Source organism: Scophthalmus maximus, chromosome 5, assembly GCF_022379125.1.
Source record: "Scophthalmus maximus strain ysfricsl-2021 chromosome 5, ASM2237912v1, whole genome shotgun sequence".
Taxonomy (NCBI): Eukaryota; Metazoa; Chordata; class Actinopteri; order Pleuronectiformes; family Scophthalmidae; genus Scophthalmus; species Scophthalmus maximus.
The window spans coordinates 21,834,237-21,860,456 of NC_061519.1; the positions used below are offsets into that span (position 1 = coordinate 21,834,237).

The following is a 26,220-nucleotide window of genomic DNA, read 5'->3' on the forward strand; positions in this document are numbered from 1 at the left end:
GTAAAAACCATCTGCCTCTACAAGGAGGAAAATCTATGTGCTAAGGTCCATCATGGGTTGGTTTGACCTCTTGATGACGCAAAGTCTGTTTTAGATTTTTAAGTTTAGTGTATTTAGTATCTTGATTAATGATCTGTTCCCATAAAGTCATGTACAGTATTTAAATACACTAAATATAATGTAAGTTTATAGTTATAGCAATTTATGTCACTGAGTTACAGAAACTGCGCCGTGGCTTTAAAAATAAATTTGTCATCAGGGAATGATGGCAGCCAAAGGTTTTATCGTGACACATCTGCGGGGCGAAATCATTTCCATACAAAGATCATTTTATCTCTCCCAGTGTATCTCTGACCCCAGAGCTGCAGGATCCAAACCCGTCATTAGTATTGTTATTATTATAATAATCATTATTAATATCATCACTAATAATAACAACAACATTATCGTATTTTTTAATTATAAGCATCAGTCTGGTAGAGATTACAGCGGCGGTTGTACAACTGTCCTCTCTCTCTCTTCTCTCCTACTGTCTCTCCTCCCACCCTCTTTCCTCCCACCTCTCCTCTCTTCCTCATTTCTCTCCTCACCCCAACCGGTCGAGACAGAAGCTCCGCCCACAACGGAGTCCGGTTCTGTCAGAGATTTCTTCCTGTTAAAAGGGAGTTTTTTTTCTCTCAACCGTCGCCAAGTGCTTTGCTCATTGTGGGATTTGTTGGATTTTCCCTGTAATATTGTAATATTGACCTCACTATGTAAAGTGCCTTGAGACAATGTATGTTGTGATATGGCGCTATACAAATAAAATTGAATTGAATTGAATTGAATTGAATTATGCTTTAATCTTAAACTGCATTGTAGAGAAAGTGTGCTGTCAATTCTCCGACTCGTCATTTTGGCTTCCAAAACGTGTCATTCCTCCTACTTAACACAAGCGGGAGCAGGGTCGGCTAATTCACAGAGTGAAAGACCTTTTTCTCCATCTGCAATTCTATATATATTCTATGATAAATGTGCATCAAGTACTTCTGTACGTTACAGGTAATAGAAGTTACATATCGCATGAATCTTAGCCATCGGCAATTGAATGCTGTCATGAAGCATCATGCAACTCAGAGCCGGAGACTTTCTTCCACCAAACTTTCCTCTGCAGGCCCGGGGCTCCGGAGCTCCTGTCTGGACAGATGCTGCACTACGCCCACACCGATGCAGTCGCCCAGGACGTTGGTGGCCGTCCTCAAACGATCCCTGGCAAGAAACATACGTACCGCATACTTAAGATCTAAGAACCAACACGTTCAGAATGATTTCAATGCAAAATTGATAGAATCACAGATTTATCGAGTGCACGCGTCACTTTTCACTCAGCACCCGCACATGATATTGGCTGAATATTCACTTACAGAATCCAATCGACAATCATAAGCAGCGATATATCTTCAGTGGGCAGTCCAGCTGATGACAACACAATCACCATGGAGACCATCCCAGCCTGCGGGATGCCTGCTGCACCGGTGCTGGCAGCTGTGACGATCAAACTGAACGAGGGAAATGTCATCGGTTATGAAATGTCATCCTCTTATGGATGGTAAAAGGAAACAGGCGGAACCTGTTAACTCTGAGCGTAGACGAATGAATGTTTGTGGAACTTGCCTTGTAATGTACTGTAAAATGTACTTCCTATTTCAATCTTCCGTATATGAATCTTCATAAAATAATAATGTGCGATCATCACTGTTCTTCACACAGGAATTCAATTTTCCTTTTGCCAGATAGAAACCAAGCAAAGTCAAAGAATGCAACATGCACATATAATGTGGACTCATGAGAAGAAAAAGAAGAAAAAAAAACTATTTTATACATACATTTGTAAAACTTCGATGACAGACCTATTTTTTACATGGTCAAAGTTTCAATATGAACGTACCTGAGGACAATGATTTGACCCAGGTCAAAGTCCATGTTATGAAGCTGGGCTATGAATAAAGCTGCCACTGCCTCATAGAGTGCGGCACCGTCCATGTTCATAGTGGCGCCTGTAGGCAGCATGAAGCGCGTCACTTGCTTGTCCATGTTGTGATTTACCTCCATACAGTGGAGGGTCACAGGTAAGGTCGCGGAGCTGTGAAGACACGACGGGCAAACGACGTTCCAACACTTTCCATCTGTCACGTTGAACGTTGACACACACACGTGGCTCACCTCGATGAAGTCCCAAAGGCGGTGGCGAGAGCCTGAAGGAGACCACCCATGAATCTGAAGGGATTGCTCCGCGTGACAACAACGTAGACGAGGGGCAGAGTGAGGAAGCTGTGAATCAGCAGGCCGGCGATCACCGTGAGAGCGTACATGGCAACTTCGCGGCCAATCTCTCCGGTATCCGCCATCTTCACAATCTGCCCTGCGAGTAGGAAGATGATTCCCACAGGGGAGTACCTGTCATACGAAGAGGCGAGACCCAGCAGGAGCAGAAGAACCAACGCTCTTTATAAGTTCACAGATTTTTCAAAAAAACACAAACAATCCTCGTCAGACTATCAAAGGTAAAGATGAAATAAGCCTTTGAGAAGCATGGCACTACCAACACCACCAAATCCCCAGGCAGATAAAAGAAATTACAAAATAATAAGCAGGTACAATTCAAATCGTATTTCCAGATTCCCATGCTTACCAGATGACTATGTTGACCAGGTGCATAACAGCTTTGTTCAGGCAGTCAAAGAAATCCCTCAGAGGCCTCCCCCGAGTCTCCATGCTGCCCAGAGTGAGGCCGAAGGCGACAGAGACGACCAACAGCCCCAACATGTTCACCCCATCTGAGGTGCCCGCCGTGGGTACTGTGTCGTCTACAGGGGTCCAGGTCAAAACACTCAACTAAGTGGTGGAATGATATTGTGACATTAATGATAATCAACACAATAATGAACATCATGCGTAGTTCTCAGGTTTGGTTCGAACCACAGGAATAGAGCAAAAACAATTAAATAAAGCAATCTCACTGTTTTCACTGGCCTCGGTAACACTGATTCCCACAGAGTCATTCCTGGAATAAACTGTTTTAAACTGGAGAGCAGATGGTGCAAGTCAAGTCAAGTATCAAGTATAAAAATGACAGACAAATCATAGCCAGTGCAGATCTTACCTTTCTGAAACAAGCTTCAACCAAATTTGAGGGGATCATGTTTCTATGAATGGAAAACAAAACTATTCAGTGCTTTCTTTTTTTTTTGGAGGCTGATATTCAAATGCATCCTTACAAATAATAATAATTCATAATTATTCTCACACACACCTGATTAGATCTAGAAAGGCGTCCACGCTCTGCACAGCCTCCACTTTACCACCAGAGGGCGTCGGCGGGTTCCTGGATGACGTCCCTGGCTGGATGACAGAGGCCAAAGCGATGCCAGTGAATGCTGCGATCAGTGTGGTGACCGTGTAGTAGCTGAAGGCCCTGAGCCCGATTCTCCCAAACCCTTTCCTGTCCACCGACGACATGCCTGCTGGAAACAGAGGGTGGTTGTAGGACACGAGCGTAAACCTGTTGATTTTGCACATTTGCTATTGTGATCAATAATCTCAGGAGTTTGAAAACCTGATTGACTCATTTTCAAAATTATTTAAAACAATAGCCAAACTTAAATAGGTTATTCTTTAAAAAATATATATATATATATACACATATATATATATGTTTTAGCCCCACACAGACCATTACATTTAACATTTTTCTTTTCAATTTTAACAATGGACCCATTAAGGTCACTACATCATTTAAAACTACGACACAAGGTCATCATCTTTGTTTGTTGTTGTTGTTGTTGTTGAATCTACTAGTTTACAGTATGATTGTAGAACACTTCATGCAAAAGGCTGAACTGTGAAAACTTTTCCATAAACACTTTCTGGGGAAAACTAAAAACCAAAAGTCTATAATGACTCATTGGGAAAATACACTGCAGGATGGATGAATATTGTGAATACATAATATAGTGAAATGGCTTGACTCTCTATAGAGAAGAGGAACATCCAACATCTTCGGGAGCCTCAGCTCGACATGTAGACTGCACTCCTCTTTCGTCATAGCTCCAGCTACTAGTGGGACTTTCGATTGTGTTTGTCTAACGTGTGTTTACGCTCTGTGTTCATTATTACCAGAAGCTATTACGACATGTGCTGTGGGTCAAACCGTGTCTTTACTCGAGGGCATGAAAGTCCAATGTGCACCTGACCTGCGATGAGACTGGAAATGATGAGAGGAAGCGACACCATCTGCAGGACTCTCATCAGCAGCTCTCCAGGAAAGGTCAAATATCTGACATTCCTGGCTGACATGTCCACGTGACGCAGAGCGAAGCCCAGGCCGATTCCTCGGAGAAAAACATGGGCACTGGTCAGAAAGTTAGGTGTCGGTTCAAAATATCAAAATGCAACAGAGCCTGTTCGATGAGCAGTGCTGGAGAATCAATGCTGAGTGCAAAACAGGAAGCAGCAGGCTGCAATTCCTCTTCACAATTGTAAAACGGATCAATCGTAGATGAAATGACACTTTTCTTACCTAATGCAACGGCGGCAATCGTGAGAACGAACAAGGTATTTCTCTTGACAAAACCCACAATTTTAGATCCGTTCGGGGATGAAAAAACGGGACCCGAGGGCTGATCCCACCTGCGGTGTGTTTGGGTTTCCTGCGGTTCGGTCACTTTCACCGAGCCCGACTCAGGGTCAGACAGGTCACGAGCGCTCGGATGCATCTCTTTCCTCGTTCACCCTCACAACCGGCGCAGGCTGCAGAAGAATATTTGGTATCTGTGCAGGATCAGCAGGACTAGGTCCGATGTCACACGAACGCCACTAGGGCATTGCCAAGTTTTTCAGAAGAAAAGGTCAAAATGGACCTGGGGTTAAATAAAGAGACCCGAAAAAGTGACAAATCAATAAACCTTTACGTAACATCCCGTCTACAGAGGTAACTAGAAAGAACTATTAAAACTACATGCAATAAATGAATGAATGAGCACATTTTATAAGAGGAATCACCTTTAAAATGCCACCAGACTGATCAACAGGTGGGACAGTCCCGTTATTTTCCTCTTTGCAGAGTTAAACGTTTTCAAACAAAGACATTTTACTATTAATCAGCTTTGTGTCTTTGCTTTTTCCCTTCGAGTCGTGTGCAAATAGACAGAAACACTTTTTTCATCAAATGTAAATTGTATGGCTCACGTTACGCCGATACCGACATAGTAAGTCCCGCAAAATGATATCTCCAAGAAAAGAGAAGCATCCCGTGACCGCCATCGTTATGATTTGGACAGCAGATTGATTGTGAAATGGTCGACTTTGTGTCAGCTGGAAAATGAGAATGCAAACTTCGTCACAGCGAGGTTTTAGCTCCTCATGAAAATTGGATGATTTCAACCAAGTCATTCTCTTGGACTTGTTTTATCAAAACTGACCCGTCAATACCAGTGCGATTTAAACCTTTCTTTAAAGTTTCAGGTGACTGGAGCCGTCCGTTTTACCACGACTCCTTAAAGTTGAACAATTTAGCCCCTGTCTGTCGGAGTGGAGAATCATTTAAACAGATTCTCTGCAATGATGTGGTCTTAAGTCCGACAAGCTTAATGTACAGAGCAGAGCCTTCAGGTCACCGAGGTGTTACAGTAAGTCCTTATTGTCCCTAAAATACTGAGACGCTTGAGGACAACATGGCAACAGCAAAGGACGGCGAAGCTAATCGGGGAGATTTTAAGTATTTTAAAGCTACTCTAGTCAGCTTAAATGACAGTGTCAGTTTGAATGAATCACAAATCTACTCGTGACACAAGTCCCATCAGGTCGGGACACAAAATGTCCTATTAGCAAGTGCGAACTGTTTGGTCTAATTTCTCTGAAAATTATTTTTGGGGTTGTCGCATTGTAATATCCAAATCTTACCTTCAAACCAAATGACAACATTCAACAACGTTGTGTGACAAGGTCACTGGAAGTGGCCAACATCGTGTGTTTTATCTGCAGGGAGGAGATGCTGACGATGAGTCTCGGTGACTGACAGTTTAGTACATGACAATTCTGTGGTGGCCGAACCAAGTGGCGATCCACAGTCACACATTGGTTTGTGGAGTGCAGTTTTGAAGCCTAGAATTTGGCTTTTTGGCCAGCGCCGACTTGATTTTGTTGTTTTTTTAAGCACATTTGGAGGAGCGTGGGTGTGTGTGGGCGGACTGACAGCTGGAGGACTTTGTCTCTTTTACTCTAAATGGGAACGTGATTGACAAAAAATAATCATTGTGAAAAAGACTTGACACTAGAGATTGAACCATAAACTCCTCAGGAAAATATTTACTGATGTTGATAAGTCAAGTAAGAGCCATTTCCTCATATAGAAAATGAATTCAAATTTTGTAACAAGTTAAGTTGCCCTCTGCTGGTCATTCGAGAGAATACAGGTTATACCCAGAGTCTATGTGAATATTTCAATAAAAAACATAATTTGACAGTGAATTAGGGGATTTATTCACACGTTCTTGCTTTGATCTGAATCTTACCACATAACCTCATGGGTACACATGTAATTATTGCTGGTTAGTAAAGTAGACAGCGGTGGTCTTCATCCCAAAAGTCTCTCTGCTGCGTCTTGTTGACAGAGACACCATTGTCTGTAGGCTGCCAATTATGAGCTAAGCTCTTTAGAGGTTTTACCCCAGCCACTATTTATTGATACAGTCTAATCATCCAGACACACAGGAGACAAGGTTTCAGATTGGGAAGTATGAATAGTAAGCGCGGCTCTTGTTAATAATTTGCTGATTGAGACTTGAAGATTGCATTTTAAAGTTAACCCCTCTCCCTTTCAACAGCCATCCGTTTTCACCGCAGGACTGAACGACGTCTATTTGAAGGGAGCAATGGCGTTTCTGGTGAATCAAATGCCGGGCGATGAGTTGAAGAGTTTCACCGGAGGCGGTGCCGAAGAGGATACCAAAGCTGGAGGACATGGGAAGGAAGCACCAGAATCCCAAGGCATGTCCAGGGCGGAGTTCGAAGAGTACCAGAGGCAGCTGGTGGAAGAAAAGTGAGTAAGCAGAGATGCTTACAATATATAGGAGGACTCGCTATAGTGATAAAAAAAAATGTTTATGACTGCACAACAGGTAAACTAATAGGATATGTTGTTCGGATGACAGAATATGTACACACAGCAAGGATCCTGAATAACATATTGAAAATGTCTAAATGTTTTTGTGTCTGCCAGTAGAAGCGCTTTGTGAAGTAGGGGACAAAAGTGAGCATAATTCATGTGAGAACGTTCCTTATGAATTGCTGATTGATAAAGTAGAAAGCATTTGCGAGAAGAGAAAATATGACCTACATATCCATAAGCAGGGATTAGCAGGTGTGATCAGCATTACTCTAAGTAGGCTCCCACTTTAAACAAAACAAAAAAAAAACAGTAGTGGGCAGCACTGGGCACCCAATGCCAACGGTGCTGTGGCCGAGTGGACCATGTCTGTAGCACCGGGAACATGTGGGCTTGCATTTCCTAGTCCTGCTTATTGCACAGAAGCTGCCATCTGTGTTGTGTGCAACAACACTGGTCTCTGACATTGAGTCACTTAACCACAAAGCGTATAGAGGAAGCACGGTTTCTCATTCTCTTCATGTCAGTCAACATGTTGTGAATGTATTACTTCAAAACATAACTTCCTGGTGTAATGATAGAGCCGTTACACTGATATTACCCCATTGTGAACACAAGATCCTATAATCTTACTCTATTATCCTTTTGGAATTGCACTAATATCACTCAACATGCAGTTTTCTGATATATCATCACGATTCATAGCTGGATTATAACATATATAGTCATTGAGCCAAATTACAATACAGTGCAGTCCAATACAACACCACCACTGACCATGGCCTTACAAAACCCATAGTTTAATCAACAAATATTTGACACATTTTAAAAAGCTAAGTCCCGCAAATGTAGGTTTATTTCCACGGTTGAACACTGCAGTGTTCAACTGTACAGGAGTATAGAAGAAAATAAAATGTAGACTTACATCACGACTTTTGCTGTCATATTCAAACCCAATGAACTGTCCTGACTGACATCTGAGGTCATAGGATAGTTAACTCTCTTATATAACAACATAAAAAAAAAACATTTGGTTAGGTCATGGACTCTGTCTCAAATCTTTTTGACTCAGTCTTGTCTTGGACTTTGATTTATTTTGGAATCAGGTTAAAGCATAAAGACATAAGTGCACAGTCTCCCCATTTCATATGTTACAGTAGGCAGAAGTTCAGATACAGTATGATCACCATCCATCCATCCATCCCCCCATCCATGCAAGTAATGTGTGTTTTAATAATCATGCTACAAGATTACAAGTAAAGCCCTTGTGAATCATCTTTAAATGGGAACATTTGCCACAAAGACAGTGATAAGATACGATAAGATAACTGAAAAAATACAAAGAGTTTTCCCCATACACAAAAACCTGTGGAGTCTTTTTGAACTCAAGTCGTACACAATCCATGACGATATGCTGAGTGTTATTGATTTCAATAGCTTATCAGACACCGGCGCCCTTTGGAACAAAAACAACAGCTGAAACTGAACACAGATTTCGGTCCAAGTGTGCGGGGGTGCGTTAGGCACTTTGAACTCGCTTGCCACTGTGACTACGTGTGATGCATGTGTGACATCAACGGATGTGAGCCAGGCTTACAAGGTAGCTTTAGGTGGGGGTTTATATCCTGGGCGCTCAAATTAGCCGGGGAGAGGCAGATTAGGCTCCGTGTGCAATAACTGGTCAGGGCTTGATTTCAGGAAGCAGCCATTAAACACATCTCTTAGTCAGTGCGCTTTGAAACAATCATTATTTAATCAACTTACATTCTCAAGCAATGCAGATGTGCTAGTTATCTTCAATTAAGTAAAAAAAGGCAAATTTTCACGACGCCAGGATGTCACTGTCCAGTCGAAAGTGTGGCAGCCTGTATTAGACATGTCGGCAATTTCTTTAAAAATCAATCAGCCCAGAATTTCACTGAACTCATCAATTAAAATTTCATAAAACAATTATTTGAGCGATATTCTGCACCTTTTTTTTTTTTTTTTTTATTCAAAGTAAAAGTAAAACACTGCCTCTTTGATATTTCAGAAGTTTCACACCTTAGTTGTTTTTTTTTTATTATTGTATTTACATTTCTTTCCAGGAGCTAATTAAAAAGACACGCCAAAGACAATGGTCTGGCTGTTAAAAACAACCGATTATTTGATCAAGCTATTCAGAATAAGCTCCTCATTTTGGTTTGTCTTTTTGTAAGAGTCAGCATCTCGGTCTGTCAGTCTGCACTGTCCGGAAAGTGTTGGCCCTGCGTCGAGTGCAGCAGCGCAACAACATTTTAGTTGTGTGTGCTCTCCACAGTTTCTGTGTTTCCGCCAGAGTTTTAATCTACACTGGTCCAGAACTGTATCTCTTTAAATGCTGACGCTGCCTGTGGCAGAGAAGTGTGCCACAGAAGTGTGGGGGCACAACGTGAAGGAGTGCAGCCCTGGCAAAGAACTAAGAGTACAGACACCAAGTATGACAGCAAATCTGTGCCAAGCTGCAACCCTTGGTGCAGCTAATCTTATTAAAACAGAGTCAGGGCTTGAGCGGACCACCCTTAAATAGACCCGACTAGATTCAGCGTGGAAACTGCACTTTTACATGGGTTGAGACAAAGTATGTCGGGATTTGGCACGATCCAATTAAAATTAAATTTGCTTGACTTGCTGCTGACGACACAACTGCAGGTCTAAGTGGACTTAACACTCAAATGACGTGAGTTGAAGTTTTCCAGACCAGACAAATACATCTTGATCCCTACTTGATCCTTACTTTTTAAAGCTCGCCCGGCTCAATTGTTGTAAGCTACGTGACATATATGTGTCACCTTCCAGTCTCATCTGGTACAGTTCCCACGGTTTGGAATGCAAACGTGACCCAATTGCATAAAGGCAGTGAAACAGCAATGCTTAACAGTCCTGTCTCTAGATTGCCATGTAAAAATAATGTTTTATATATGACCGACTCAAATCGTTCTTTTCGGCACTTTCTATTTTTAAGTACACAACAATCTGATTCTATAGGTAAAAGCAAAGCACTGTAGATTGAGGAGGTGCCTCAGTTCATATGCTGTTCACTACTGTGCAACCAATTCACCCAAACATGATAATATTAATAAAAGTAATTCAAAGTGACCACAATTTTAGAGTGACTACACCTTATGTAGTCATGCAGTTGTAGCACAAAAACTACAGCAAGCCATAATACAACACGTGAACATTACCTGTGCCAAATTTTATATACTAATAATGTGAAGAGCAAAGTCACGGGTTTGAGTAGGGTTAGTAGGGATGAGGTGAAATCTCCAAATCGACACATATTGGCACCATCTGTGCCTTTTGAGGGCTCTTACAGCAAAACCCATTTAATTTCACCTATATGACAATATAAGCATTGTCTCCATCTGTGTATCACATTCCTATAAAATATAGTAAGTATTCATAATGGTAACCAATGGTAATCATACATAATCATTATTTTATACTGAAATAATGTGCAATCGGGGTGCTCTGGTCTTCAGTAACAGCGCCCCCACTAGGTCAATCTTTGCCTTGATGCAAAATTAATAAACACACAACAGGAGACCAAACTGTTGTCGTTAATTATAGTTTGTGTGTGAAAAAATGAGCGGAAAGCGCTCACAGCACCGGGCTGAGATGACTCTCACAGCTCCGCACAGTCACATGTGAATGAGGGGTGGTAAGTGGCTCGCTTAACCTAATCAAAACAGTGCAGTGTGAGTAATTGATTAGATTAATAAGATAATGTTTCATAGACTGATCTCATTGACTCCGCTCGGGCTTCCTCGGTGTGAATTGTTTTCCCTTTGCTAACAACATTACTGTAATGTGGTAATGCCGATGTGTAATGCCACTGATGATGAGACACGGACCTTTAAGGAAAGCTTTACTCAAAGCCACCTGCTTCTTTGTCTGGCCTTTAACCTTTTAATACACTGTGCTTATGCTGGGACACACTTGTTTGAGCTTAGGCTCCTTGAAGGTGGAAAAAAAAAGAACTGGGACACATTCAAATGTGCAATGATATCCAAATAATTTACATCTCAAAGAGATTAAAATAACTATTGAACTAAAGCACTGAATGACCTTTCGAAGTCTATTTACTAATGATAATTCTATTTTTGCAATAAATTAAAGTTTTTCTTACTATTATTGAAATATTTTTGTGTGAATACACTGAACAGTTGACTTTACGGTTTCTGTCACTGACTTTCTTACTTGCTGTGTGTGTGTGTGTGTGTGTGCGTGTGTGTGTGTGTGTGTGTGTGTGTGTGTGCTCTGCAGGATTGAGCGTGACAAGGATTTTGCCATGAGGAAGGCCGAGAGGGCAAATCTAAGGGTGGCACTGAGGGACAAATACTGACTCCCGGACGTAAGCAGCCAACTAGTCACCGGTCCAGTCAGTCTATCTTCTCATTTGTTGACACCTAATGCCACTTCAATTTATTTGCACCAAGAAGATTATTTTTCCCGCCCACATGTTTGTGTAGAACGCCTCTTTTCAAGTGAAGGAAAGTAACTAATAATTACTGTATTACTGCATTGCTGCAGGGGATGTACTGCATGCCTCCCACAATCCTCAGGATAAATTGACTGACATTTTTACACATTTATTTAAAAAAACACCAAACATTGTGGTCTCACAAAGGAACGCTTTAAAGTTACACGTGCATTGCCTCTGTCTAAGAAACATTACTGGATCAGTCCAGCATCTGAGCTACAGAGATAGCACTCTAAATGAATGTAATGTTGACACGACTCCTCTGCACAGAGCACCCAAGACACCGCAACAGTTCGGATGGCCGGAGACGACGTCGACCTACCGGAGGACCTTGCCAAAATGGCGGACGAAGACGAGGGAGAGGAGGAGACCACTGATTCACTCCTGCATGAACTTCAAAACATGGACATGGACACGCTGAAAACCAAAGCCCAGGCCACGGCGACAGAGATAATGAAGCAGACGGCGGAGGAGGACCGCCGTTCATCACAAATACAATGCACTTGAAAAATACACAGACAGTCACATTTTAACCAAGCAAGATCAATTTTGTTCCCCCTTTCACAAGGAATTAAAGCTGTAAACTGGTTTGTCAGTGAAGGGTTTCTCTACCTCATCATTTTCAGGATTAATTTGCCAACTTTATGTTAGAACTCATTTACTTTGTTTGCGGTGGGATTATTTGTTTTTTTAAATCCTTTTTTTATCGGAGTCTGTTAAATATTAAAATAGACTGTCCTGAAGTAATGAGAGGAGATCCTTTCGTGACATTAGCTCAGTAGCTATATGTTTAAAATGTTAACAAGGTCAAATTAGCAGCATTACCCATTGGGCGATGAAGGTCCTAATCTGGATGAACGGAGGGAGGGTTAACCCCTTTGACTATTGTGACAAACCAAAAGATTAAAAGATAAAGTGCTTCTGCTCCAAACATATATTTTTTTTTGTTGACTGACAAATTCGGTTAAGATATTAAATAACCATATTTTAAAGTATCATTGTAGTAGAACAAATGTATGGGGTTAAAATAAAAAAAATTTAAGAAAAGAACTATGGCATGTTCTCCCTGGATGTGCCTAACTGTAAGTGTGCGCCTTTATTTGACAGGCATTTTGAATTGCTTGTACCCAGAGAACACATTAAAGGACAAACTGTTTCATGACAAAACTGAAACCCTGATACCCGCTTGCCTTCTCTGTCACATTCAAATTCCTACACAGTCATGTGTGATGTGTCTTTGCTTTTAAATGTAACTTTAAAGCACCGTATAACCTGCTGTGGTTAAAGGTTCAGGTTGAAAAGATGTCGGTGTTGAACAACATCTACAACTGTACAATATGTGACAGAGTGAGCTTCTCCTTCACGTTCAAAAACTGATCACTTGACCGGCCGCAGCGTTTTACCCTCCCTTTCCATTGTCTCTCTGTCATCCCCCTGCTGCTCACCATCCCCCTTTCCCCCTTGTAAGCTGACACAGCGCCTTTAAAACATTAGCCGCTTTCTTCCTAATAGGATCTCAGGGTCTTAAATTGTCATCTGATAAAACTAAGGAGCTTGATAGCTATGCTGCACCCTCTTAACCAATTTGTACTCAATTAGGATAATGGGGGGAACAAGCAAAGAGAGGCAGCTTTAATATATGAATGTGATAAAATGACTGTCAAGTTTTCGTGTCTATGACTTGGCTGATATTAGGAGCAAGTCACATATTAATATTTGTTTTCAAAATATGTGAATCGGATCCGAGAATTTTGGTTGTTATCTGTCAATAGTGACGTAGCATTTCCAAATGCAGACGCTCAAGATCAGACATTTTTGACTCATCAAACATTACAGCGAGTCATTATGGGCTGAAAATGATATCTATCTATCTGTCTCTCTCTCCTTACAACTGAATGTACTGCATCACAGCCACGGTGAATCCTCTCACCTTCCATCACTAACTAATGACACTAATTATCATCCGCTAAGTTCATTGAACGTCTTATGATATCAGCTTACTAAGGCAATTAATGCTCCTATCAATGTTTTGCCTTTCTCGACGCATATTTTTGAAAACCAGGTTGCACAATATTTGACGTGAGACAACAGGACAGAGAGCTATACCAGTTACTTAAAAATACCGTCAATGTTTTATTAATCAATTGATGCATTAATAAGGAAAAAGGTTGTTCTTGCCAGCTTCTTTGATTTTTGTGCGTGTATTAAAAGTCAGCTAAGCCACCTCACAGGCCTGACTTTGTCATCACATGGCAGCGACCAATACTTCACAGCAAATCCTGCCGCCGAGGCATCTTTAATGTTGTTCATTTGTCTATTAGGGAAGCTCGTCGGTCGCAGGCAAAGCTAATGGGCTTTGCTGTCTCCGGTTCCTTGGAAAATGACTTTGTCAATCAGGAAATGGTGGACGGCCAAAGCCACTTAACCCAGAGGCATTCTGCTCATAGAAGGCATCAGCAACACAGCCCAATGTTGCCAGATGGCTTTAAACTTGTTGGTGTCTCAAACTCCTCAGCTGCTTAGACATGTGCCGTTGGTAGACACAAGTGTGAAGTCCTTATCTGGCTGACTCACAGACACTGGAGTGTCCATGGGTGGGAAAACCCTTGCAGGTTTCCAGTATGTGTCAAAAGATATATATTTTTTAAAGATAGCCTTTCACTGCGTACTATTCCGTGGAATGCACGAACTTGCAATATATGCAAGTATTGGTAGTTCACGCTTATGTACTGTCAATGGTTAATAGAGTGAGAATAAAAATCTGAATATAGAAGGATCAAATTTTGAAATGATGTGGGTATTAAAGAAATAACATAATCAAAAAAAGCCATATGGTTTGATGGTCTGATGAAAATTATCTTCCAAGAAAATGTGAATTTTTGAAACAATTGTTTTGTTCGTCCTGTTAAATACAAACAATATACTTGACTTTCTTTGCACCACTTTTCCATGTTGCCGTGTGTGATTGGCGTGCAAAGAACTCCTAAATATACCCTCGCAGAGGAGGAGTGAGGTCAGAGGAAATCTCCAGCGAAGTCCTCAGGCTCATTAAGGATGGGATTGATCTCTGCAACACCCACTGTGGCTGCCAGAGCTTTGGTTCTGCCAAGTGGCAGAGAAGAACCGTGCAGGCTGCAGGTTGCAACACCTCCCGAAGCCCACGAATACCAATTCCACGACAAACTGTCAGAGGCAGTGCAGCAAGTTTATTAGTCCAACAAGCCACGTTATTTGTTTATGTATCCAACACATTTGGACATGATTTTGAGACACGTTTGCATCCGAGACATTTTAGAGGGGTAATTGGGACGGCGTTCAACATTAGTTTAGTCCACTAATTGCTCCTGTTTGAATTAATCAGGTTGCACTAGGTTAATTAAGTTAAACTAGGTTCATTAGGTTAAACTAGTTTAGAGGATTGTCCCTTAATTACTCAATTACTGTATTTTAACTCATTGCTTTTTTTTTGCCGTGGTGTTAGTCCACCCAATATAAGGAAAACTGCAGCATCAGGTTCTAATATTACTGTTCAGGGCATCTCATTAGTTCTGTACTATTTATAGTAACTTGGTACAATTTGAAACAATGTAATGTCATAAAAGTAGCTTTGAACCACAAGTGAATCCCTTTTTTCTTCACTTTCCTTATTAATTTGCGAGTCTGCCATTTCCAAAAGCAGTTGTGCTCATAAAGAATTAGGTGCCTACTTGAATTAAACTACTTTATGAACAAATCTTTACAGTGCGGTGTGCAGCCATTCAAATTAAAAGTCCATCTCTGTGTCCTCTCTGCCTTACATTTGTCTATAATGAAAGGATTAGCGAAAACTCTCGGTACGAGCCATTATCTGTCAGACAATAGATTTTTTGAAAGAAAGTTTTGTCGGGGCTTCATTAGCAATGGCCTCCCTCTGTGGTCTGAATGCAGGACACATTTGGAGCAATTACTTGACCAGAAAACAACTGTCAGTCATTCTTAAAGGGGAAGGATTCCAATTAATAAACCTCTTAAACCCTTTGGTTTTACTACCATTCCCCCCGCATGCTTTGGTGTCTTGTGTGGTTAAGGAGAGTTTTTTCCAGCGGAGAACTACATTAAATGTGCTCGGAGCAGAGGACTCCGACAGTAGGTCCTTTGCTCACTTGTGTGCAGGGGATTTCAAGGACTTAACTGGGAGTAACAAGTGCCTACAGTAGATGTTGTTAGTGTCATTAGTCTACTTATCGACTATGGAGACACCATGTGCATAGCACAGTCTATGGAAGGAACCTATCGGAAGGTAAGGTTACTTTGTACTTCCGTGTGCATTCTGTTAATTACAACAGTTATTGGTGAAGGTGTCTTTGTTATGCTCATTTGTATTTAGTGCCCAAGTGCAGCTCTCTTTTTGGTGCCACTCTTAAATGTTTTTTGTCATATTTTGAACCAAATGAACTGCACAACTACTGCCTATGTAAATATTTAAACTTGTCAGGGTTTAAAATGTATAACTGAAAACTGATGGGAAAGAGTTTTGCACTATGAACTAAACATAATCAAACTTTGCCAGTGTTAAGAGTGAAGATTCTTTTCCTTTTTTTTTTTTCTTCTTCACTGATTCACGTCTAAAACATTTCTTTCTTATGTCAACAACACATGACTGTTAATACAACTGTGGCATGTACAAACAATCTGTAAAGGAAACAAATACAGCATTACTGTATGTCTTTTTCTCCCTGCAGACGAAGATGCAAGTTTGTTCTGCTTTTGTGGAAACAATACGTTGAACCTCGCAGACGCTATCCTTGAAGGATACAGCCCTCATGCTTCACATAATTCTGCTCCATTGCACGTGAAGCAGAACGTAAAGAGCTCTGTGCAACAGCTGCTTTCGCATAGTGTCACTTGGTAGCATTTGGATTTTTCTCCAGGAAAAGCTAAAAGTGTTAACAGAGGATCGGATGCATTTGTCAATGGATACCCTGGGAATAGTGGACGATAGTTGCCTGGACAACTATGACATTGCAAAGGGTGCTGGTTCAAGCAGTGGAGGCAGGGTCCACAGCATTGATGTCATACTGGGATTCACTAAAGACCAGGACCCTTTACTCCATTCGGTAGGAGATGGTGACAGCCAAAAGGCCAATGGAGAGAACCCACAGCACACTGAGAAGCAGGTCCAGCTAGACCCATATGGGCATCTTCCAGAACTTGGCGACAGCTCTCAACACTCTTCATATCACGGTGAGTCTTTTTTTTTTTTAAACTAGCTACTGTCAAAAACTCTCTGATTACATTTTCTTCAGGATCGTAATAAGTTCAAGAGACTTTTTCGCAACAAGTGGAATTTGAGCTGCACTGAGTCACAGCCGGGCACACAATACTCCCACACTGTCTCCCCAATGTACTGCAGCAGTGCTAAAGAAGTTTAATGTCACATTTTTGCCACCGCCGTCATTGTTTGACTGTCCGAGCGTGCGGTGATATGATGTAGGTAAATGCAACTTTGCGTAAACATGGTGAGTTGAAACCAAAAGAGCACCGTAGCACATTTGGTGGATTTATGTTTGTGTGCTTTCCTCTAAAGATTCAAAAATTGGTCGGAAAAATCTAACGTTACGAAACTCACACTCTCAATAATATACAGCGACAGGAATATAAAGAGCGGTCGGTGGAAGAATTGTGTGTTGGAAACAAACAGTTCTTGAGCAAACATAGATCAAAACTTTTTTTCTCTTTAATCTCTCCTACATTGCCAGTTCTGAAATTCCCTTTCAACAAACTTATCAAGATACGTTTCGTACATCATTTCACATGCATTTCTTTCAAACGGACCTTCCCTCTTTTCATTCACTTGTCATGCAGAAGTGGAGCTGCTAATGTAACTGACTGTACTATTCCATTGACGTGTTTCAGTGCCAGGGCCCAGGTACTTGTCTCCCGCTGACAACACCTGACTGGCAGAGGGCTAAGGTTAATGTTATTAGCTACTCTGTGCTCTTGTTGTTGTTGTTGTTGTTGTTGTTGATAAGATGTTGATCGTGAGAAAAGGTCCGTTCAGCCCGTCTAATCGGTTGCATTGGTAACTTTGGGATGACGAGCAAATCTAAAATTATTTTTCTGTGGATTCCCACTTGGAGTGGTCACCCACCTGGCTGCTGTAAGTACGGACCAACGGGTGGATCTGGCTCTCCTGCCTACTGGAAATTGGTTACATTTGTGTGTCTTTTCATTTTCAACCACTTTTGTTTACTTGTATCCCCAAAATCCTTTCAAATTCTGAGGTTAACATTATCGCTGGCCGAATGCTAAAGTTTTTCTAATATACTTTGACTATACTATTTGAAATAATCTATGGAAATTATGCTATTTTTGTTATTCAAAAATCATTTCCTAACTATAGCAAAAACCTACAATCGTCTTAAAAATTAACCCATCCTGTGAACCCCTAAAAAACAGCAGATTTAATTAATTCTCTACATAGGCAGGGTGTAAAGGACCACTGTGACTATAGCATGCTATTCAGTTCAATATAATCGTATGATTATCATAGATGCAGCACACGGTATGCGAACAGTTGTCAACAGACAGAAGTCAGTGGGTGAGCTCGGGAGGAGCATTTCTGTCCAATGGAGGAGAAGGAACGCCTGGACGGTGGAGAAGTGGATTACTGTGAGAGACAGGCGTGATTTGTATTTCCTTGGACACTCTTGGATTCAACTGTTAAAAAAAAAAAAAAAACGCCGAACAGAATCTACGACAATATGAACTCAGTGGAGATGCAAGTTGAGAAACTTAACTTTTATATAACATAAAAATGACAATTTGCTCCAAAGTCCTGACTGATATTGCAGGTTACATTCCACTATGAGGATGAATATAGTATTGCCTGGGCATTCTACAGATATAACCCCATGGAGAGGCCATAGAGGGACTCAGCAATTGATATAGATATTTATGTGCAACCTGCAGTAAAAATAAGGTATATTAAGAGCCATCATGCCGCTCATTCTATATCAAGGATTTAAATGTGATCTTTAAACAATCATGCTTCGAATATTACAACAAACCTTTAAGACAAAGCTTTTGCTACTAGGTATCCTTATTCTTATCCCAGACCAGTTGACCATGTTGCTTTAAGTGATTTGATATTATCAACAAGCTTTGCTGCATCACATACACATCTACATCAACTCAGGTCAATTTCTTTGAAGACCCAATCTGGACTATGACTGTTTACTCGATCTGTGCAGAAGCCAATTTAAGTCCCTTGTTAGATTAGAGGAGGCGAGCTCTCGCAGCTTTAACTGGTGGCATCTGTCACTATGGGATTACTGCAGGGGAAGAATTCAGTGAAAGACGTTGTCATTTGGACTCACCAGACCCCCGGGGTTCACAACCCATCACCAGTCTAAAAGGCTCATCGGTCCGTAAGCTGTGTTACCACGAGGAGAAGAGTTGAGATTTCACTTTTTGATCAGACTATACCTTAAAATATGACATTTATTTTGAAATAATCAACAATCACAAAGAGGTTTTTCTTCTGGTAAAACGTTTTTGTCCTAAAACTAGATAGAAGACAATATATATAGAAGCATTAAAATGAATTCTTTATTTTATTAAAAAAAATAATAAAAAAATAAAAGGGTAGGTGGCTTTAGTAAAATATATTGCCGCCTATGTCTCCTAAATTAGATCCTTAATTGCTCTTTTAGCTCAACCGTGCCCTGTCCTCACGTCTTTGGCTGCCAGCCAGATAAGATTTGTCAAGATGGCGGTGCTGCCAAATTTAAGGACTGCTTAGTGGCTTTGATACCAGTTGCACACCAACTGGCTGTTATTACATCAATTCTGATAGGTGTTAATGGATGTAATTCCTTCTTTTATAAATATTACAGATGGATGATTATAGCTGTGTAGATAATTTAATGAAAGACATTTGGGGAAAAAAATTACAAAATGTCATACTTATTAAACGTATCCTCCCTCTTCTTTTAAGAATCAGAACTTTTCTCCAGTGACAAGTGTGATGGAGACATGAGTGACCTGCAGAAGAAAGTGGACGATGCCGAGGGGTCTCCAGAGACCTTCAAAGAGGAAGATCACACAAAGAAGAAGCACAGAAGAAACCGCACCACCTTCACCACCTATCAGCTTCATGAGCTGGAGCGAGCCTTCGAGAAGTCACACTACCCCGACGTCTACAGCCGTGAGGAGTTGGCAATGAAGGTCAACTTGCCTGAGGTTCGAGTTCAGGTAAATACCAACTTAACACGACTTCACAAAACACATCAACTTTCATATCAATGTCACTACGGGTACTAGCTCTGGGTAAGAGAAGTTGTGAATGGTTTTACATGAAAATTATTGGAGACACCAAAATAAATCTTAATGTTGACGACTTCTTCACCACCTAATGGTTATATCTGCAATACACCAGAGCAGACAGCACAACCCCATCAGATCGCTGCATCCTCTCATCTTATTTCATTTCTCTCTGTACAGGTGTGGTTCCAGAACCGAAGGGCCAAGTGGAGACGCCAAGAAAAGATGGACACGAGCACCATGAAGCTCCACGATTCCCCGATGTTGTCCTTCAGTCGTCCCTCGATGCCTCCCAACGCCGGTCCGGTGTCTAACCCGATGCCCCTAGATCCCTGGTTGACCTCGCCCATCTCCAGTGCCACGCCCATGCACACCATTCCAGGGTTCATGGGCTCACCGCAGGGCCTGCAGCCCGCTTATGCAAGCCATGGCTTCCTCAACACGCCGCCTGGCATGGTCCAAGGTATGCAGTCCATGGGGCCACCTCCTTACCAGTGCCCTCCCAGCTTCAATGATAAATACCCAATGGAGGACGACAGGAGTTCCAGCATCGCGGCACTCAGGATGAAGGCCAAAGAGCACATCCAGTCGATGGATAAAACCTGGCAGCACATGTGACGTGCTGAGGCACCGTGGATGGATTTTTGAGCTGCTCCCTTGAATGTTTACAGACTGCATTTCCACTGTTTACTTCATGTACCAATGAAGAGGATACATGGCACCAAAAGAGTTTGAGAGTCTGCTGTTTTTTTTTTCTCCACTAATGATGATAAACTCTCAAATTGAACTTCTTGTGAGTTTTTTTTTTTTTTTTTAAATTCACTTTAAAAATGTAATTCATTTTGAATGAACCATTTTTTTAGTTAAGGAAAAATGTTCAAATATCTTGGGGGGCTCACATTTATTTTGGGGGGAGCCCAAAATGCTTGCGAATGAACTCTTTCATTTGAGAAAAATTTTTAAACATGAATGTTTTGACACTTTTGATTAGTGTCCTTGTTAATTTTGTTTATGTCTGACAAATTTCACAGTATACTGACAAAATGAAAATTCATAATAGTATATGAGACTGAGTAGAGCCATGTGGTCGGTAGTAGCAACGTTTTTCCATTTTGAGTTATTACTTACAAATTTCAAAACATTTCTATAAGTTTTTGTGGAAATACACTTTATAAATACTGACCCTAACTCTGTCTACAGGTATCTGAGTCTGAGATCTTCCCGCTCCCTTGAAGTGATAACATGAAGTTTACATTAATGACCACTGCACTGCACTTTGAGGGTGTTTGCCGATATCTAATCCTAAAGAACTGTCATGATTTAGTATACATTTGTTTTTTTCCCACAGAATATCTGTTTGCTGTATTTTCAGATTCCATAAAGTGAGTCACCCACCTGTTAATTTAAATTTGGGTTCAAAAGGAACATGATTTTTTAAAATTGTATTTAAATCATAAAAAATTGTCTTTTGGAGAGCAGGGAGTCCTGGTGGGAGGGGTTATCGGAAGTCACAGAGCATAATCTGGTTTCGGAGGCTAATTTAAACAGACAAGTATACCTCTTAACACCTAATTACTGCTTTTAAAGCGATTAACCTCGGATTTTCAGCCATTGACAGAATGCCCTCAGCTGCCCCTGAAGAACCCTTTTCAAGACCTGATTAACTCCCCTCAAACATGCTCGTTTATATTATTTCTAATTCACAGATACCGCGCTACATGCCGGTGTTATTCTTTATGATGCATGGTCTTAAGCTCTGTCCTCCCTGGTAAAAAGGGTGCTCCTTACTGCATTGTTGACACAATAGTCATTTAAATCAGGTGGATTGAGATTGAGGAAGTTAATGGATGCTGGCAGCCTCCTTTAGCTCTTGGAAGTAGCACAATTTGAAGTAACCGTTGGACCACGACTAGATGGAGATGCCATTGCACTAACGTCGCTCAGAGACATAAAGTCATGGTGATGTGTCTTTTTATGTTGTATATCCATATCTTACCCATGCTCCCCTCTGTTTGTCAAAATGTGTCATTAACTAAGATTGATCAATACCTGAATCAACAAGATTATATCGGTCATACTGCATACTCAGTGGCAAACAACTGCCACAGAAAGTCCGCTGTGGACACCAGTTGTCCTTAGTTATCTGTATCTCACAGCCTTTAGAAAATGGCAACCAACATCCACATGGTCAGTCATAGAGGTTTTGTTGTTTATTTTGTTATAATCCCTGTTGACAACAGTGGACTTAAAAGCCAAAGAAATAAAAAAAACAACTTTTCTTTTCACTAGGAGAAACATTTATAAATGTGTGTGGATGTTTATTGATTTTTTTTTTTCATCAGTTTTCAATATCATTATATACTAATGTCTAGTTCTTTCAAGTTTCTAAGTTGTGACGTCCATTTTTTTTCCATGTGCGAGACATAGAATAAAGTTGCAGTAGCACTACTGTAGAAGCACTTTGATTGTGGATCTTGTTTTTCTTTCGGCACATCCATTAGTGAGCCACCAACATGACTTAGTGCCATTAATGAGCGCTGGCACACAATAGGCCATGTAAGCTGTGACAGAGCAAGCTGGCCTGATGGAGGCCTGTTGTGTTCCACCAGGCCTGTGGAGCTTTGCCAGGCCGTTAGGCAGATGAGGCTCCACTCCATCAGGCCCAACCAGGGGTGTCAGGAGGCCCCGCCTGCTCGGCTGCAGAGGCCACAAGGACTCAAGCTCTAATTGCCCTCCAGTAGCTCGTGTGGCTTAACTGCCCCAATTTATTTTAGTATGGAGGTTTGAGCACTGGTCTTTTTTTATATTTACGAACTTTGCAACAATTTACTACTCATAACCTACACTTTATAGCCACCATATCCACTGTCAGATACTTCACTACATCTGTCCATAGTAAAATAGACTTGGAGGTTGGAGTAGAAACTACAGTTTTATGAGTGTTGTTCAAGTGTCACTATGAGAAAACGGAACAATGATTTGGGTGAAAATAATGACCTAATGTGTGGTTTAGACAAAAGTATTTTTTGCATCTACCAAAGTACCAAAGCCAGTACTTTCGTACTGATGTCATGTTGCGTTTAAACCTGGACCTGTGGTCTTGAAGAGTACACCTTTAGAATGAATAAAAACAAAAATGGGACGAATTTAGAAAATAATATAGTACGTTTGCATTTTACCCACTGGCTATAACGTATATTTATATATATATATATCAACTATTTGAGACTGTAGACAGAGACAAGAGTAGAAGAAGAACCTTGGCCGACTCAGGGCAACATATGAAAAATCATTTATATCTTCGTACCTTTGCACTATGAGTCAGTCGAGAATAAGACATAATGCAGGAAATGAAGTTTCCACACTTAAGTTTCCAGGGAGAGCAGTTGGTACATTTTCACACCATTTACATGCCTGAGGAGTTTGGCATAATGAATCGGTGGAAGCATGTGGATGAAAAGAGTTTGACCATGCTATATTTAGTGATAACTCCGCTCTCACCTTTGTCAGAAAGACTTAATGTAGCAACATCCAGAAATTGCAAGAGGTGCACTGCAGAACCAGTAATTAATTACACACATTATTATGTTATTTTGCTTGGCCAAGCATGACCTTCGCTGGGGCGCAGGCTCTAGTTAACAGGCTGACTAGTGGGACGTGGTCCACGGTGGAAATAATAAGGGAAAGGAGCGGAAATAATTGGGTTTGATTAAGAACACTTTTCAAAGGGACACTATTTTCCCCTCTTGACATAATTGCAGAGTGCATGTGTGCGTGAGGGAGAGTGGAAAGGGGGGGGGGGGGGGGTTGATGGCTGGCGCCAGTTGCTCGTCTTCGTCCTAGTTTTTACTTTGAGCAAAAGCACATGTCACTCAAACTGCACTCCGTTACTTGCCTTGCACCGCTGTGCATGGCATGCACCAGCACACGTCAATGGCTTAATGTTGACTTAACTTCACTTAATGTCTGACTAACCCTAATACTGATCTTTAGGAACCATTATGGCGAGTGCTGAATGTAACTAAAGGGGAAACCAGCCAGTCAAAAAACATTTTGCTTTTTGATACAGACAATGATGTGGCAGGAGGGTTTTCCTTTTTGCCATTGTTATATTTGCAAAAAATTAAACTGTAGTAAAGTTAACATGGCCTAAAACATGTTGACTAAAGGTTAAAACATAAAAAAAATATATATATAAGCCCCTACACATTTGAAAAATACTTGTGGGTCTGAGACATGTGCAAGTAACTGGGGCAAAAGGAGCTTGTGTAAATACAGGGTAGGAAATGGGGAAATGAGAGCAGGTGTGTAGGGAAGGAGGGAAGCTCCAGTGCATGGGAATCTTAAATCTATGATGGGAATAAGAAGATGTTGAGCAGGTGAATCTGAGAGCAGGAGAAACTTATGAGGACATCTAGTGGTCAGGTGTTGCTACAGCAGGAAGTAGAATGGGCAACATACAGACAGGAAATACTGACAAAAAAGGTTATGATTCGTAAAATGAATATCAATACTTCAGCAACAATACAACAATGTCAGATTTACCAACACTTTTAACTGACACAATGAAGACTGACTTTACCTTGAGTGGCAGCACTTCTTTATTCATGCCAAAGCACGTAGCCATAGCCCCAGGCCCATGCAAGCAGGCCAGTTGCATTACCACACACTTTCCTGGCATTTTCCATTGTGTAATCCTCCATGTCAACGTAGGGCAGTTCCTCCAGTTTCCTCTTTTATTTTGTCTTTTTGTTACTGCTTGGAGGAAGGGGCATACAACCACCAGCACTCATAAGCAAAAGAGTTGTGTTCTCCTTGAACCGTGCTGCAGGCACCTGGGCTTCCTCCTGTGCCTGAGGCCCGGTGTGTGCAGATTCCTCATGACCTTGTTGGTATGGGTTATTCAGTCTCTGGTGGTCATCCAGAATTCATAGAACTTTAGTTACACCCATAACTCTTGTTTGCTTTTTAATTATAATCTGAATTTGGAGGGATGATTGTTCATACATGGCATTTTATTAGGCCTTAATTTTAAAATTATATCGTCTAAGTGACACTAGTCACTTCTTCTTCTTCTTCTTTGAGTTTTCTGGCTGATTGCAATACCAACTTTAAAGGTGCATACCGCCACCTACTGAACCGGAGTATGTAGGACAGGATCTAGTTTTACATTAAATTATATTATAGAATAATAATAATGAAACAAAACAAAACAAACACAAAAAAACCTCAACCGCTATATTCTGTAAAACAAACCAATGTTTTATCAGGAACTCTATTACCCTTCTCTGCGTCTCCCACACCTTATCTCCCTTAGTTCCCAGTATCCCTGCCAAATTCCAATCTTGTCCTGCCTTTCTCACCACTTATTGCAACCTTGCCCTTTCTTCGCTATATTTAATACAGTGCATAATTACATGTTCAGCATTTTCTATTTTATTACAAACTGTACAAACTTCTGAGTTTACTTTTCCCATTAAAAACAATGTCTTATTTAAACCTGTGTGATCGAATCTTAATCTTGATAAAACTACCTCCTCTCTTCTATTTCTTCCCTTAATACCCTGTGCTCTGACTGTGTTTTGTATTCCATAATAAGTTCTACCCTTACTGTCCTCGTTCCACTTCTTCTGCCAAAATTCTGATATTTTCTTTGTGATAGTGCTTTGGCTTCACCTTTTCCAAATGGAATATCAGTGATATGTCTCGAACTTAGTGCTGTTTTTGCCACTCTATCTGCACATTCATTACCTTTCATTCCCACATGAGCAGGTACCCAGCAAAATTCTACCTCTATCCCCATTCTCTGAATTCTGAACAGACACTGAAGAACTTCATACATCAAATCTTCCCTGACTGACTTCATAATCTGTAAGCTCAATAGCACTGCTGCAGAGTCAACACACATCACCACCCTGTCTGGTCTGACTTCCTCCACCCACTGAAGCCCAAAAATAACTGCATCATCTCCGCCGAATAAACTGATAGTTGATCTGTACACTGCTTTTATTGTGAAATATTTGCTTTTATTGTGAAATGGGCTGGGGGCTAGTTAGAAGTGTTGCCAACAATGTTTGTGAGGGAACGAGGCCACAAAAAGGGGTTAACACTGTTTCTAAAGGGTCCACAATAATATGAAGAACAGTTTGTGTTAAAGCCACTGCCATTTTGGCTTACAGATCAGATCAAAGACATCATCAGATAAAACGTGACACTCGTGATGGTCGACTTCTTCTCTTTTTATTTTTGGCCATGTTATTTTCCATAT

General features: G+C 41.0%; 3 protein-coding genes across 9 annotated transcripts; 2 read left to right on the forward strand and 1 right to left on the reverse strand.

The window, feature by feature from the left end:
- Nucleotides 1-720: 720 nt before the first annotated feature.
- LOC118311451 (excitatory amino acid transporter 1) lies at nt 721-25,847 on the reverse strand. Of its 7 annotated transcripts, none has more exons than XM_047331822.1 (10): nt 24,535-25,847; nt 4,233-4,324; nt 3,293-3,500; nt 3,143-3,185; nt 3,000-3,063; nt 2,672-2,846; nt 2,203-2,436; nt 1,928-2,122; nt 1,404-1,538; nt 721-1,248 (listed from the first exon to the last, which is right to left on the reverse strand). In XM_047331822.1, exons 2-10 carry the CDS (start codon nt 4,285-4,287, stop codon nt 1,113-1,115), a joined length of 1,245 nt encoding a protein of 414 aa, XP_047187778.1. In that variant the 5' UTR covers nt 4,288-4,324; nt 24,535-25,847; the 3' UTR covers nt 721-1,112. The 7 variants fall into 7 exon arrangements, 6 of the variants coding, with proteins under 6 accessions (XP_047187778.1, XP_047187777.1, XP_035491236.2 ...); XM_047331821.1 differs by having other exon boundaries at nt 3,293-3,503; XM_035635343.2 differs by lacking the exon at nt 24,535-25,847 and adding an exon at nt 4,559-6,871 and having other exon boundaries at nt 3,293-3,503; nt 4,233-4,370.
- On the forward strand, nt 6,912-12,787 carry cplx4c (complexin 4c). Its single transcript, XM_035635349.2, is given in 3 exon segments — nt 6,912-7,078; nt 11,432-11,519; nt 11,919-12,787. Coding segments are annotated over 3 exon segments (492 nt in total). The 3' UTR covers nt 12,156-12,787.
- rx2 (retinal homeobox gene 2) lies at nt 16,374-22,901 on the forward strand. The gene is made up of 3 exons (XM_035635348.2): nt 16,374-16,871; nt 19,627-19,883; nt 20,133-22,901. The coding sequence occupies exons 1-3, from the start codon at nt 16,589-16,591 to the stop codon at nt 20,568-20,570; spliced, it is 978 nt and encodes a 325-aa protein (XP_035491241.1). The 5' UTR covers nt 16,374-16,588; the 3' UTR covers nt 20,571-22,901.
- Nucleotides 25,848-26,220: the final 373 nt, after the last annotated feature.

What these genes read in the sequence shown, in the direction of transcription:
- rx2 (XM_035635348.2), top strand. Translation starts at nt 16,589, where the DNA reads ATGCATTTGTCAATGGATACCCTGGGAATAGTGGACGATAGTTGCCTG. An exon ending in TCAACACTCTTCATATCACG is followed by an intron (nt 16,872 to 19,626) that starts GTGAGTCTTTTT and finishes TCTTCTTTTAAG; the next exon opens with AATCAGAACTTTTCTCCAGT. An exon ending in TGCCTGAGGTTCGAGTTCAG is followed by an intron (nt 19,884 to 20,132) that starts GTAAATACCAAC and finishes CTCTCTGTACAG; the next exon opens with GTGTGGTTCCAGAACCGAAG.
- LOC118311451 (XM_035635343.2), bottom strand. Translation starts at nt 4,754, where the DNA reads ATGCATCCGAGCGCTCGTGACCTGTCTGACCCTGAGTCGGGCTCGGTG. An exon ending in GATTGCCGCCGTTGCATTAG is followed by an intron (nt 4,371 to 4,558) that starts GTAAGAAAAGTG and finishes TTTTTCTCCGAG; the next exon opens with GAATCGGCCTGGGCTTCGCT. An exon ending in CTGGTCAACATAGTCATCTG is followed by an intron (nt 2,437 to 2,671) that starts GTAAGCATGGGA and finishes TTCGTATGACAG; the next exon opens with GTACTCCCCTGTGGGAATCA.